Genomic DNA, 15,404 nt, shown 5'->3' with positions numbered 1-15,404 from the left:
TGGGGGTGTCTAATGTACTGAAGAAAAGGCTAAGGGGAGATTCAAATAGCATGCTCTGCATACATGAAGGTTAGCTGCCACAAGTAAGAAAATAAGCAGTTGTCCCTGTTAGGGTGGTTATGGAAAACATGAAACAAAAGTAATTTATTTTGCAGCACCCCTTTTACTCAATCTTCTTCGCAAATCTGAAGTGACTGGAAGGTAACATTTTCATGTACACTCATGAATTTACAGAATAACGCTTCTAAATAAAAGAAAAGCTTTATTATTTTCATGGATATCAGTTTCATAAGGAATATTTCAAGATGTATCTTATATTTAAGTCAGTAAGAAAAATGTTTTAATAAAACAAATCAGCTTGCAAACACATACAGTATTATAAACTAACATTAAAATCACTATCCACTATCACAATGATTTATCCAAAATTTATGATGACATGAAGTTTAGCACCTGAATGAAAAACCAAAAAATTAGTAACAATAAAATCATTTAGCTTTGATTAATAAAGTCCTTTGATTTTCTTACTATTCCAAGAAAAACAGGAACAAATATTTCCAGATTTTCTTTCATGGCAAATGTTTTCATTTTCCACTTGGCTGAAGTAAGTTAGTGTAAATGTTGGACATGCATTTTGAAAATTATTATGTATTGAGATCTACCAACATGGTCTTTCTATTTGTGTTAAACGTTAGCACCATCTACTGGTCCAGAAGGTCCTTTCAAACTTTAGAAAAAGCTGTGGAAAGTGATCCAGCCAAAATGATGCAAAACGATACTGACAGTAGCACATAGTTTTTCAGTCCCTGTACAGGCAAAAGAAGAGAAAAAGGAAAATATCATCTTGTCATTATTGATACCACTTGGAAAAAAAAAGTAAAACAAAGTACTAAGTTGCATTTAGGCAGAGATTATATGAAAAGAATGAAAGGCTTAGAGAGTTATAAAGATTTGGGTGATGAACATTATGACCTTCTACAGTAGTACACCACTAATCTGCAGTGGGAGACAGAACTTTTAGTTCTAGATCCAAGTTAGGTACCTACGGATCCTGGACAGATTGGCAAAAAGAATCTGGTGTTACACTGCTACCATTCAGTGCTTCAGATTCCACTAGAAAACTAACTTCTGCCCTCTATGTTAAAATCCAGTAAATTAGCTTGTTGTACACAACCACTGCTGTATCAATTTAGAATCTTTACATTACACTGTAATTACAAAGGTCTTTACAATAATAACATCTCTAATAATAGTAATATTACAATGTAATAATAATTGTAATTACAATACCTGCTGCATTTTTACATCCTTTGTTGAACCTGACCCTAAAAATGTAATGTACTTGCTGATGCATTATTGGGACAACTGCTCATTCCCCTGCTTCACTAAAAGAACTGGCTCAAATGAAAACTGTCTTCAGGCAGTGCCTGGCATCCTGCTCCTGGCTGTGCTACAGTCTTCATTTACATCCACTGCTCCTCACACAGCCATGGAACTAAAATCCTCATTCCTGTAAAAATTGTTCACAGTTCTTCAGGTTTCTTGGAAAACTTAATATGGCACAATGTCACTTTCAGTTTCATAATGTAATACTTGTAAGGAGCAGGAATCTGAGATACAGCTGTATACCAAGTCATGCTGTCTCTACAGGTAGAGGCAGGCAAGAGTTATTAGGTGAGAGACCTAATACATTACCTTGATTTCCTTAAATACAAGGACTCCCCACATTGCAGCAACAAGGCCAGGACCCTAAAGAATAAGATTAATTTGTACATTACAGCACTTCATTAAAATTTACTCTGTCTCATTACTGCTCTCAGGGTGGTTGAATTTTGTCTGCATAACACATTTAAGTCCTTCCATTCTGTATAAATAAAGCACTTATGACAAAAGCATAAACACCACTGAAATATTTACTAAGTAAGATACAATAAAATCTTCAGGAAGGGCTAAAGAATCAAGAAACTGCTGGTTTTTTTGGCTTTTTTTTTTTTTCAGTAGGCACAACTTCTTTCTACACTACACTGCAGAGTCTGCTCCAGCAGTTACATGTTCTTTCAGTGGACTCCAAATAACATGCCTCACTTTAGGCCAAATTAAGAGCCCACAATGTTTCCTAACATTTCCTTTATTAGCATGACTAACTACTGGACAAAGTTTGATTTTATCACTCAGAAGGTTAGCAAGAGACTGAAACATAGATGTATTTCCTGTATAGTTGGCATCTGGACAGAGCACAAAGCCAGCCAGGGAGACAGGTCAGGGAAACTCTTGATTTTCTGTGATGTTGTAGCCAGGTTTCCTGGCTAACAGCAAACAGTGACACACAACAGCAACTTCCAGGCAGTCTGGGTAATAGTTTTTCCCCTGAGGGATAAAGGATCTGAATTTTCATCTCTGATGAGAAAATATCTGAACATGAAGCAAAACTGGCTCTGTTAATGCTTTGCATTAGAGCTGTTCTGAGAAACACTTGACAGATGTTTGGCCAGTGACCTTCCTCTCTTCATCCTCAATGCTGCATATATCTGTGTCTGTCAGCTGCAAACTGTCACATGCTGAATATATGTGTGGGTGCTGTTTCCTAGTGACTTTGCCAACTACTATTTGAGAGGTTATTTCACTCTATAGATAATGTGCGCTGTGAGAGGAATGCACTTTTAAAAAATGAAACAAAGTGTTAAAGGGATGTGATGAATACCTCTCTAAAAATTTTCTCCAGAGTGAAGTAAAGCAGCAGTTCTGAACCTGTGGTCCAGATAGGCAGTTTCTCATCTGTGCTTCCTTTTATTTTTCATTTTGTGATTTTACACCCTTGTCCTTTAGGCATACTGATAACTAAATTACTACAACTGCTTCCCATTAATCCTTCAATTTCTAATTAGAATGATCCCAAGGTTTTTTTTTTTCATTGCACACTGTATATTTTGACTTACTGCATCTTGAGGCAAAGCTCAATCCCTATTAAAGCTCTTTCATTAGTTTGCTTCCAAAACACAGCTGTTAAGCAAAACTTTGGCCTTAATATTTATTAACTCTCATTTGCCACCTTTGTATTACCAACTAGTGCAGTGTCAAGAGAGTAAATGCAAAGTTTACTTTTACCTAGTAATTGGAATTTATGCTTTAAAGGTACATCATAAACAGGAATAAAACAGAGACAGAACAGGCCAAACTATTTTCCACACATTTGCATAAGAACATTTTCAATAGTACATAATCTGTTCTGTTTGTTCAAGAACTGTAAAAAGAAAAAATTACTTAAGCAAGCAAAACGACTACTAGGGGACAAAATTTACAAATTCAAAAACATCCAGACCAAAATGTACTTCCTGGGATGAAAGCATAAAAATTATTCTTATAATCACTTCAATTAAGTAGTTAATATTGATATAATTCTGTTTACAAAGCTTTGGCTTTTACATAACCTGAAGACTCACACTCTCAATTAGTCTGGTTTTTCTTATGCTTGACATTGACCAAGATGGTGCTTGTCACAATCATTCATGCTCCTAAAAATCCAAAGACTAGCGCAGACAAGCAGAGTGGGCACTGCATCATTTTGACTAACAATGCTCTAGACCCATCAATTTCAACTGAATTCCAAAAACAGAAGGGTAAAAAACCCATTCACTTTTAATGCTAGTTAGAGATTTTATTTTTTATATACTTACTGCAGTAATTATTGGAAAGCTGACGACAGCACTGAGATAGTGATTGGCCAGGAACCAGCAGCAATTGGCTATTGCCCAAAGCACACCAGAAACAAACCCTAGAAAAATAAATCCCAATCAAAAACATGCATAGCAAGGTATGGGCAGCAGTTTGTGCAAGTTTTATACTTGTAGCATAATACAGCAATTGTATAGAAGTAGCTTAGTACATTAATTACTTTAACAAGCTGGGTCTGGCAAACTAAACCAAAGCTTGAAGGATAAAAATGAGCTACTCCAACTGAAGCAGCAAATCAATTTAAGTTTATTATTTTCTGGGCAATGTGCTCTCCACTCTGGCAATCAGTGTTTGAAAACCTGCAATGTCACTTCGTTCTCTTTTCAGATTAGAACAAAAGTTACCACTGTCTCCTACCCTTAATTAAGTAACCTAATAGTGCTCTTTCAAAAGAGACAAGAAGTCAAATGAAGTTGCTTGAAAGGTGAACACAACTTGAACTAATCACTGCAAAATGGTCCAAAAAAGTAGCTGAAATGAAATGCTGATTTAAAAACAGTCATACCTGGCAATATGGCTTGGGGATAAACATAAGGTTTATTCTTCCTGACTGCACAATAGATCAAAAAGTAGATGGTACTTGTAAGAAATATTCCACTGAAGTGCGCAAAAACATAATCTAAATCTGAAAGAGAAATTACAAAATGTTAGTAAAAACACCAGCTACCAGTTTTAACAAAATTATACTCACCAATAACATTTATATAGACAAAAATGCATAAAGGTGCTACTCCTAAGAATTCAAATCTCATTGTGCTGAACACAGCTGCCAGTCTGTGGATGCATACAATCAGTGACACCTATTAAACATGAACCAAACGCTGTGTTGACTTATTACAGGCTTCTAAACATTTCTATGAGCTGTTATTTTCAGAACTCTATTACATATTCCTGAATTAACTTACTAAAATCTTGAGAAAATCCACAAGTGAGGCTACAAAACTGAAGTGGGGATTTTACATAATTGTAGATGGTCAAGAAAAGTTGTAATTATGTTCCTGTATCATTGCTTTTTTCTATACATTTTACAGCAAGACAACTGCACAGATTATGTAAGCCATATATAGCTCAGTTTTGCCCTTTTTTCATCTTGAAGGATGTATCATAATTTTGATCACTATAATTATGAACAATAACAAATCCTTTATGGATTTCGTACATGCTAAGAGAGTATTTCCAACATGGTGAAGCAGAAGCCTGTAGCAAGGTGATCCTTGTCTCCTTGGAGCTATAAATTCTCAACAGGAAAGACAGTTATGGTAACGACAACATCTGTTTTGCCTGGCTGGGGAATACATACATTGCAGTATTCAAGAGAAATTGTATATGACAATGGTGACATTGTGTTCTCAGTAGTACTTTGCTCTTAAGGTGCTTCAGGCATTACCTGATAAGAGGATAACTTCAACCTTAAGGAAAATGTTTCTGGGGGAATGTTGTTTGAAAATGGCAATTAGGCTTATGTTAAATGGTTTCAATTTATAAAACCAACATGGTTTTAATTACTTATGTTATTACATGTCTGCTCTCCTCATCTGTTATGGTCAATCTTCTCCTTTATTGCTGTTGGCAATTGGCAAGCTCATGTCCTCATTCTCCACTCATACAAACTCTGTACTTTAAGAATGATAGTATTTAATGCCTTCAGAAACATACCTGTGAGTTAAGTATGGTAGTCTTTGGTCTGCTTCTCAGTGTTTTTTATGGTGTAATTAACCTCTGAGAAAAAGGGAGTGCTAGGGCTATGATTATGACAACATCTAAAGTAGTGCAGAATGGATAAATTGTCATGGTATATTTTTAGGCATATCAAGAACTTCACCCTATGCCTTCAAAAAAAGGAGAACACAATGATGAAATGAGGTAGAAGTGATCTATAAGCCTTTACCAAACTGACTTGCTCCTGTGTACACAGTTTCATTTCTTCTTCCATGGTCCTTGATGTAAAGCACTGGTACAAAACTGGAACCATAGAGTATTCCAGCCACTACAGCCAGGCTACAGCCTCTTTAAAAGAGCAAAAATAGGAGAAAATAGCCTTGCATGAGTTAAGGAAGTAGACAACACATGTAAGCCCAGTAGCACACGTAAAAACCGTGCATCATATAAAAATTGCTAGCCACAAAAACAAAACATTTTAGCACGTTTTTCTTTTCTGGTAGAGAAATGGTTCACGTAGTTTCCTCCTACTTTGAACCAAACAAGACAAACAATGCCTGCTGCAAAAGCCAGCAATCTACATTAATGATACAGGAAACTAAATAACTAGGATTTCCTAAAAGCAGAGCTAGGGGACAGCAAACAAAAATTCAGTTTAAAATGTTCCCACCCTCACCTTTGTTGTTGCCATCTATATATTCTAATTTCCCAGGTTCATTGACTCTTCAGTCTGCTTCTCCATCTCCAGATTGCTGTACTTGTGGCAGTCTCCACTCCCCACACAAGGCTTCTTGTTAGCTTGCTTCCACTTTGAAGCACTTTTACTGTCTCCTTACCATACTGCCATGCCTTCTCCAGTTGTATTCACTTGGAAACCACATCTGGAAGCATGTCATTAGCACAGGCTTCTTCTATGCTACAGTGCTAATCAACTAGGTGCTAAAACCCAGCTCTGAAATTACTGAATTGATATTGTTATTTCCTTTGCCAAATTATATTTTTCACAGTAGTACCTAATACTTGATTGGTAAGGTTAGACACACTCAACAGTGCCAATGGAATAATCTAAATAGCTGCGCAACTATTCATACATAGATTTGCACACTACACTTGTATGTAAAAATCTGTCATTTATTGTGTGACTTGGCTAGGAAATCACAAATTCTGCTCCTACACTGTGTATAACTACTTTCTCTGGCTACTTTCTATGCATCAGCAAAAGAACTGTGAGCAACTTACATGAGTCTCCTTTTTGCTGGAGAAAGTTTGTTCACCCATGAGTCCTCAGTGGTCTCTTCAGAAACATTTATAGACTGCAAAAAACCAAGAATTTCAATGCAAATTTAGTTTAGTTTCATTTCTTAAGATGTGTAATTTTTTAAAAGAGTTTTTTCTATGATTCAGTCTGGTAGACTGGAACCTCTAGTGAGCACTGAGCACAGCTAGAAAACTCAGGGCTCTCTGTCCAGGCAGCCACTGAGCTCCAGCAGGAAGGTACAATGGTAGGAGGAGCCTGTGGTTCTCCAGCTCTCCTTGCATACTCTGTGCTCCCTAAGGAGTGACAGCCAATCTGGTACCCCTCACTGGCCTCCAGCCTGTGCCACTGCTGATGATGACAGTCAGCAACTCTTGGCAGCCTCCTGGCTCTGCAACAGGGCAAAAACCTGGCCTTCCACCTAAGCACCCTCACAGCTTTGCAGCTAATGTTTAATTGAAATTGCTTCCTCTTTACAGATAAGAAAGTAATACATTCTTCTATGTAATCTTCATCGTAATGAAGAAGGACTTTCTAAGCCATCTAAAGCTGACAAACAAGAAAAGATATACTTGTTCTCTTTCTAATACCAAAAATGATGTCCAAGACCCACAGATTAAGATACCATCAGTACATATTTGTGTTGTTTTATGTAGTCTATCATAAATCTTAGCAAACTCGACTAACAAATATTTTTTTGTTTTAAAATGGAGATTTATTTTCACTGCTGTGAAATAACAACTGTAGAGTACTTACACTTTCTCTCAGTAAAGGTGTGCTTTCTAATGAAGTTGAAGAACTCTGGACTTCAGTTTTTATAAAAAGAAATATGACAGCACTCAGAAGAGAAAAATACACCAATAAATACCATGTCAGTTATAAGGACGTAACATTTAGTGTCCAGAGACAAAAGTTTTATTTTGAGGCATATTCCTTTGTTTTCATTATTACCTAGAGTCACTGCAGTATATTTAAAAACGCAATTGCTTTAAAGTCATAATGTACTATGAATCTATATACATAAAATATGCAAATGCAATAATATTAAGTTATTAATTTAACTTAGCTAAAAGATAACCTAAGTGAAAGTAAGTAAATCAGTTTTTGTTCACTTTATAGATCTTTCTTCTTACGCAATGCGATTGAAACATCATCTTTTAACAACCATAGTTGGTAGTTACAACCACATTAAGAACAGATGCATTAGCTTACAGTGCCCTTTTGTACCAAACCCCACACAAATGGAACACATGCTTGAAAATTCTATATGGAACAACTTAAACCTCCATAGAATTGCCTCTATGTTCATGAAAAAATTCTAATGTTTAGTCTTCCATCATATGCGAGGAATGGGATACTGCTGCTACAGGGCCTTGTGAGCATACAGAAGGAAAAGGGATATTGCTCAGTGTATTAAGTGAATAAAATGGAGAAGAAAGGATAATATTACTACTCTTAACTCTGCCTCCAGGAGACCAGGTAAATACCTGCAATCAGAACTGCAAGGATCTGTTCCTTACTTTTATGAAAAAACATTTTAATGCTCTAGGAATTTCTTCTCCTAGCTGTAAACGGAATATTTCCATTTGAAGAAGGATTCATTTCTTACTGATGGAATAAGCATAGTTATACAAGGATGTCAGTTTCCTCCAGAGGAAACATACAGATTCCACACAGGAAGCTAAAATGGAAAGCCTGTTCCTGAGCTCCACAGAGCAACATGCACAGGCTTTGTGCAGTTTGCCAGGGAAACATGTTTGCTCACAATCCCTCTCCCTGCTGGTCACTCCATGATATCTCAAACAGGAAGCAGGTGGTGATCTGCATGAATCCATCAGGCAGGAATAGCAGTGCTGCTGCTATTTTCTCAGTGCCTCCCAAAATCATGTGCCACATGTAATAGGAATGGATAGAAAGCTGCAGACTCTTAGAAAAGAAGGAAAGTGGAAGCCAAAATCATGAATTTAAAGCAGAAGCTCTGTCCTACCAGTCAGAAATGGCTTATTTCCATGTTCTTAATGCCCTCCTTTTCTGAAAGGCATTCTGTTAATCTTCTGCTAGCATGCTTCAAGTAAGCCCTTAGGATTTAGGGCCATCTTCCCAGCCACCCAGCTGGAAAGCAAGAACACTGCTACATAAAAGATCCTCTTTCCTCTGTGTTTGGACCAAAAGGTATGCATTCATACAAAGAGCAAACAAGCAAAAAGAGAGAATAAAGTCCTTCCAAAGATCCTGAAGGAAGACAATGTGTGGGATTTGGAAGTGTGGCTTAAGGCTTACATGACACAGAGCTATTACAGACAGGAAAACATGCAAAGCCTCTGGCCTTCCATGGACCTCAAAGTACCAAGGAAGGGGTTCTGTGGAATATTCTATTGTTATGAGATTAAGATTTGTACCCCTGACTGAGTGAAGTGAGATCAGAAATCTGAAGTTTTCTCAACAAGATTCTTTTAGTCCGGCTGTCCTCTGACAGGATTTGGGGAAGTCAACCATTAGAATAAGCTAGGAGGAGAGGCAATCCATGTAACACTGCTTTGCCTTGAACATGCCTACCAGCATAAAAATATATTTTTGTGTTTGTGGATAACCATTTCCCCCCTGTACTGGGTAACATGTCTGTTTCTACATGAACATTGACCAACTAGGTATGGATAGCTCCCAAATTTGGAAGTATATGGATTTGCCAAAGATTATTCAATATATTTGTTCTCTTGTGAAATCATCCTGGTGGTTGGTTATTAAATATGTATTTTACATAACAGATATTAATTATAAGAATAAATTTCTACCTTATAAGTGAAAGTCCAGCTCCAATATAATTTAAGATTGGTCTTGATACCTCTTCTGGGTCAATTCCAAACCAACCAAACCTGGAACATTTAACCAGTTTCACTCAGACACACTGACTTTATACAAATAGTTAAATTATAAAACCTAGTACTTGAAGTCTTGACTAATGTAAATAATTCTGCCTAAGAAAGTATTTTCAGTATTAGATCAGTGCTTCAGTTGGCTTGCAAAAAATGTCTGTTTTACAAAAATAACCTTTAACTTAACATGCGTTTTAAAAATATATGTATATTTAAGAACTGAAGTTATTTTATCAGACCAGATTGCAGAAGAAAAAAACCACAAATATGTACTAGTTTTACATTAAGAAATAATTTATTGACTCAATCACATCACTGGGCATTCTTCTTTCTATTGAAACAGAGGAAATACAAAAAGCTAAAACAGTTAGCTTAAGTACTTTCCACTAAGAAGGAGAAAGTTTTAATATATAAGATAGTGGTAGACTTGGCAGTCCTACATTAATAGCTGAAGTTGATGATCTTAAAGGTCTTTTCCAACCTGAATGACTATGATTCTACAGGTGAGTTTTCACTTATCAATGAAGACTTGGCAACAGTAATGATGTTATTAGTTAGTTAATGACTTAAGATTTAAAACATACTTACCTTGAACTTGCCCAGCCTGTCAGCAAATTAAAAGAAGCCCATATCAAAAGACCGAGAGCTAAGCCAATAGTTTTAACAATAGGGACAACTGTAACATTGCCTGAAATACAAAAACCAAAAATGAAATCAGTAAAAAACAGAACGTGATCTTGTATGTGTTTGCTTTCGGTTCTGTATTTGGTTGGAAGGCAAAAAAAATTTAGGAAGCTACAAGGCAGTAAGAAACAACGTTTTCAAAAATAAACATTGTACATAGACTTTTCCTCCATATAGTTTTAAATGTTATTTTTGGTGTGAATTTGCCTGAATAACTATTAAATAACTAATATCTTATATATGGAAAAGCTTCAAGAATTGGAATCTCTTTATCCTCACCTGTAGCCCACACAAAACCTCCAACCATAGCCAGGGGCCAAAAGCGGGGGCAATTCTGGATCAAATTGACCACCAAAGAAACTATCCATATGGAGGCACAGAGAATCCACTGGAAGAACATGCCTGTGGAAAAATCAAATGCACACAACAGGGAATTTGTAGAATACTGCATGTGTGAATATCTTAACAGTTTATGTTTATCTTTGATACACTAGTAGATAAAGATCAAAAAGGTGGCCACTGCCTTTGTGAATGCTGGGAACCTTGTTATAATTTATTCAAGGGGTGTATTTTTAGGGTAGGTTATAGTTTGGTTAACCTTTTCCTTATCACAAATTCCTCCTACAGAGTTTCAAAAGACACTTTGCTGGCCAAAGTTTACACAAGCCCTAATTCTTAAACACATAAATTTTTGATGGACTTCTGACAAAGGTGATATTCAGTTGCTGTAAACTTCTCCCACCACTCCAATAGCTGCCAACACGGAGGACTGCACAGGATAAGACTTTCTCAAAGCTCAAGCTTTTCTGGTAATCCCAGACATTGAGGATGGTCAGTGACAGATCTCTTCTACCTCTGTATATTCTTGGAAGGGTCAATTAGGCAGACAGTTAACTTTATGCCCAAGCTTGTCTTGTTAGGGTCATATTTGGCATAAAGAGCAGGCTAAATCCAGCCTGCAATGCAGGTACCATATTACAATAACATAATGGCAAATTTACTCATTTACAGATCTGATAATTTGTTATGCTTCATATACACATGAAAATTTTCTCTGAACAAGTCAGCAAATAAAATCACTAAACTTTCAGGTTTTGTTTTTATGTTAGGTGCACAATTGAAAGGCAATGCTCCAAAGTCCAATAATGTTTACCTCATTTCTAAATAACACTTTATGTATCTGAGAACCCCCACAAGGGTAGAACAAAGAGCGTTTCACCTTCCATTGTGAAATTCTCATGAAATGTACATCATCACTGTCAAAGTGTACAACTTATGAAAAGCCCCTTCTCAAGATGTGCCACAACCTGAAGCAGTATTTTTGCTTTATACCCTAGCAACAGCAGAAAAAAATTACACATACTCTATGGATTAAGGCTGTGATGATGGCCTCTAGTAATTTGCTGGTAAAATATTATTCCTTTTAGCAAAAATAGCCAAAGAAAAGAACATAATCAAGTTTACCATCACCAGTATCAAACTTCTTGACAGGCACAAAGTTTGTCCCAAATAGAAGGACAGCTACTGTGGAAGAGGAAAAGCCAATAGCTAGATCTGTTCCATTGCTGATGTTGGCAGCACTGTAAGCTTTCCCAATATTCATCTTTGCTTTGAAGGTGTTTCTTTTTGTGGAGTTGTTTTGCTGCAGGTCCGGACAGAATCTGGAATCAAAGAGTAGAATTAAGTATGTGGACTATTAATTAATACCAACCTGGTTTAGAAATCTGAAACTTAAAGGACCTTACTTATCAGTCTCTGAAAGCTGCTATGAACTGCAAAGAGGTTAATGCAGGAAAGGTTCATGTACAACCCTGCAAAAACCAGATATAAAGCATTAATAAAGTGACTCAATAACAGTTAAACAAAGAAACCCCCAATATTGTATGTTTTACCTGAAGACACAAGAATGTAGAGGTGCACTCAAAGGTTATGAATCTGTGAGGAGTATGGGAAGCGCTGATGCTTTAGTGAGATGCTATCAGAATATTCCTTATTCACGTAGTCAAAGGGGGAGGTCACAATGGGGTGCCTCAAAAACAGGGATAGACAAAATCTCAGCTGGCAGAAGCACTTAGAGCAGACCCATTGTCAAGAAGTCAGGAACAGGTGCAGAGATTCTATAGATGCCACAGTGAGATCAGTGTGGAATCACAAGGGAACCACAGGGATTGCTCTAGCTAATACTAAATATGAGTAAAGGTTCATTTTTCTGTGGGAGCAAAGGGAGAAGCTGCCTCTAAAATTTCCTCATTCATTCCACGTAAGTATAGTAAGAAAGGCAAAGATTGTTTTAATCCCAGAATATCTGACTTTTTTTAAAGTGAGTCATCTTGAGGTTACACTCAACCGATGAGCCACACATGCACTTTTAATATGGAGTATCACTTTGACAGAAAAGATGTCTCTGAGGACAACCATAAGCATGTGAAGTTTGTGTACATAACTTTCCAAAACTTTGTTCCAAATCTGGCTAAATTTCACACCCAACTTTCAATTCCATTTCAAATCCTTCAAGAGAAACCTTAATCAGAGAAGGCCGGAAGCAACCTGCTCTAACTTTGATGACAGAACTACTTTAAGGTGTGAATTGAATCAATGACCTACAGAGATCCCTTCCAAGCTAAATAATTCTAATATTGTATGATCAAATGTCAAGGGCAAATAATAAATTGTTACACAACATTAAACCAACTATATTTTTTTCTACATACTTTCCACATCAGAGAGCTTCTGAGAGTTCACTAAAAGCCTTTTCTCTTCAATCCTATGTTATTGCCTGATGGACTTGCATACGTCCCTCCAAAGACTCAAGAGGCAACAAATGCCAAAACCAGAACAAATGCCAAACACCGAAGCTGCTATGCTCTTAAAGCAGAGTGGTTGTATCTGGAACTCAAGCAAAGGTAACTGCAATTGATACTGTTATTGAAGACTTTTTTTCCACTAAGTTGCCCTTCCTGAAAGGCACTTCAGGATTCCCAGCAGCAGAAAAAAATACTATTTTGCTGTTGGATGTTGAAATATTGTTGGCACACATTGCTCTTTTCCCAAGTTCACTGGTTCACCCCACTGGAGTGCTGTGCTCTACATTTCCACAATTCCCTCAGAAATATGACACAACAAACCATGATGCTCACTTACTGCAACAGCAACACATTGCTACGATCTCTGCAGAGAGGGACAAAATCAAGAGGCCCTGTCTTTGAGAGCCTTTACTTCAGTGGTGAACCAAATTGTTGGTAAGATTCCGAAGAACCTCTTTACTAATTAAGTGGTTTTTATAAACGTTGCATGTTGTACTATTTATTTGCACATTTCTCATATTATCCATTGACTATTAAGGGTGATACTTTCACCCTCAACTTAGGACACTCCTATGGGTTCCAAGGTGGCTCAGATCAACGTGCCAAAGCGACACCATAACCCTTGCTCTAGCAACGTAAATTTGCTTCCCTGGGGTGACCTCTTTTAAAAGACGTCCTTCGGGCACTGTTTGGACTAAGTGCTATCAGGGAAGAAGGAAAACGCTCAGCTGAGAGCTCCACCCGGGCCGCCGTGGCTTCACTGACACCACCGCGCCGGGTTTGCGGCGGGGCAGGCCCGGGCTGCAGGCGGGGCCCGGCCCAGCCCTCGGTCCCGGCCGCTCGGCCCCGCACCCCGAGGGGATACCCGAGACCCCACTCCAGCCGGACGCCTTCCTTCCTCCCCCCAGCGGCCTCTGCTCAGCGCCGCGGCGGGTTTTAGGGCGCTCCGCTCCAGGGTGGAAGGCGGCCGGGACGGGCCCATACCGACAGATCCCCGGTCCCGTCCCTCCGTGCGGCCTCAGCTCCGCCGCCCGCCGGGAGCCGCGCAGCCCCAGCGCCGCTCACCGCGGCCGCCCGCCCGCGCCGGCACCGCCCCGCGCCTCGGCCCCGCCCGCCTCCATCCGCTTCTGCCCACTGGGCTCTTCCCCGTCCGGGAGCGGGGCGGAGGCGGGTCGGGGGTGGGTAATTTCGGCTGCCTTTGCCTCGCTGCCATGGCGGCTTCCCGTCTGGCGAGGAAGAATCGCTAAGAATCGCTAAGAGAAAATTTAAATTAATGCACCCATGTCGTGATAAAGGCGCCTTTGGTCCTCCCTGCAATAAGCGCGCAGATGAGACAGTTCCCTCCCAAGTGGAAGTGCAGCTGTGGACTCCACAGGCCGGTGGTGCTGTGACCGTAACTGAAGAGTCACAGAATCAGTCAGGTTGGGAAAGGCCTCTGGAGATCATCGAGTCCAACCTGTGACCCAAGACCACCATGCCAGCTAGACCCTGGAGTGCGCTAAGTGCCACATCCCTTCTTAAGCACCTCCAGGAACAGTGACTCCACCACCTCCCTGTGTTCATTCCAGTGTTTAATCACATGCTCTGTGTGTCACATCCAGTCTTCAACACCTCCTTAGGCACTATATTGCAATGTTTTTTGTGAATAAATTCTTCCCAATGTCCAGCCTAAACCTCTCCAAGCTGAGCCTGAGGCCATGCCCGCTCATGCTGTTACTGGTTACCTGGCTACAGCATCCATTCAGGTGGTTGTAGAGTGCAGTAGGGTCTCTCCTGAGCCTCCTCCAGGCTAAACACTCCCTGTTCCTTTAACTGCTCCTCACAGGACTCGTGTTCCAGAAAAGGCACCCGAGTTTTGGTAGCATTTGCCCAGGACCACAGACGTGGTTCTGGGATGGCCCTGCTTGCAGAGGCGACAGCACAGCCTCCTCGCAGCTCCTCTCGCTCCCGAGGGGACGGCACGGCCTCCTTGCAGCTCCTCTCGCTCCGAGGGGACAGCGAGGCCTCCTCACAGCTCCTCTCGCTCCTGAGGTCTCCCTGGCTGCTGGAGGCTGTCATGGGGCTGGGGGCTGCAGGCACCTGCAGAGGGGACAGGCATCTTGGGGAAAGCAAGGACATTTCAAGGCCATGCAACAGCTGCTGGCCCTGTGGTGTTGTGACTATAGTGCAAGAGTTCTACTGTCATTGCATTGCAATGGTTCCATATTGCTAGAGTTTCATACCTCCTTGATGTTTCCTGTAGGCAGCTCCTCTGGGCACTGATTGTTCCTTGCCCTCACAGCAGCCAACCAACTCCAGTTCCCCTCAACCAACCACCCAACCCATTCTTTTATAACACTCTTCTTATTGGCTACAGCTGTGGCCTGTTAGCATCAGGCCTGCTCCTAATCTTTAATA

At 39.5% G+C, this 15,404-nt stretch overlaps 1 protein-coding gene across 6 annotated transcripts; it reads right to left on the bottom strand.

Annotated features, from left to right (window-relative positions):
• Positions 1-240: 240 nt before the first annotated feature.
• On the bottom strand, positions 241-14,915 carry TMEM144 (transmembrane protein 144). Of its 6 annotated transcripts, XM_059470564.1 has the most exons (14): positions 13,992-14,028; positions 12,096-12,232; positions 11,949-12,014; positions 11,668-11,864; positions 10,483-10,605; positions 10,108-10,207; positions 9,439-9,519; positions 7,403-7,484; positions 6,631-6,704; positions 5,621-5,739; positions 4,238-4,357; positions 3,675-3,772; positions 1,696-1,749; positions 241-806 (listed from the first exon to the last, which is right to left on the bottom strand). In XM_059470564.1, exons 4-14 carry the CDS (start codon positions 11,804-11,806, stop codon positions 723-725), a joined length of 1,074 nt encoding a protein of 357 aa, XP_059326547.1. In that variant the 5' UTR covers positions 11,807-11,864; positions 11,949-12,014; positions 12,096-12,232; positions 13,992-14,028; the 3' UTR covers positions 241-722. The 6 variants fall into 6 exon arrangements, with proteins under 6 accessions (XP_059326547.1, XP_059326551.1, XP_059326549.1 ...); XM_059470568.1 differs by lacking the exons at positions 12,096-12,232; positions 13,992-14,028 and adding an exon at positions 14,732-14,915 and having other exon boundaries at positions 11,944-12,014; XM_059470566.1 differs by lacking the exons at positions 12,096-12,232; positions 13,992-14,028 and adding an exon at positions 14,732-14,915.
• Between the last annotated feature and the right edge of the window lie 489 nt (positions 14,916-15,404).

This window comes from Ammospiza nelsoni, chromosome 4, assembly GCF_027579445.1.
Source record: "Ammospiza nelsoni isolate bAmmNel1 chromosome 4, bAmmNel1.pri, whole genome shotgun sequence".
In the NCBI taxonomy this organism is placed as follows: Eukaryota; Metazoa; Chordata; class Aves; order Passeriformes; family Passerellidae; genus Ammospiza; species Ammospiza nelsoni.
The sequence above is the reverse complement of the archived record's forward strand: the minus strand, read 5'-3'. Positions and strand labels throughout refer to the sequence as shown.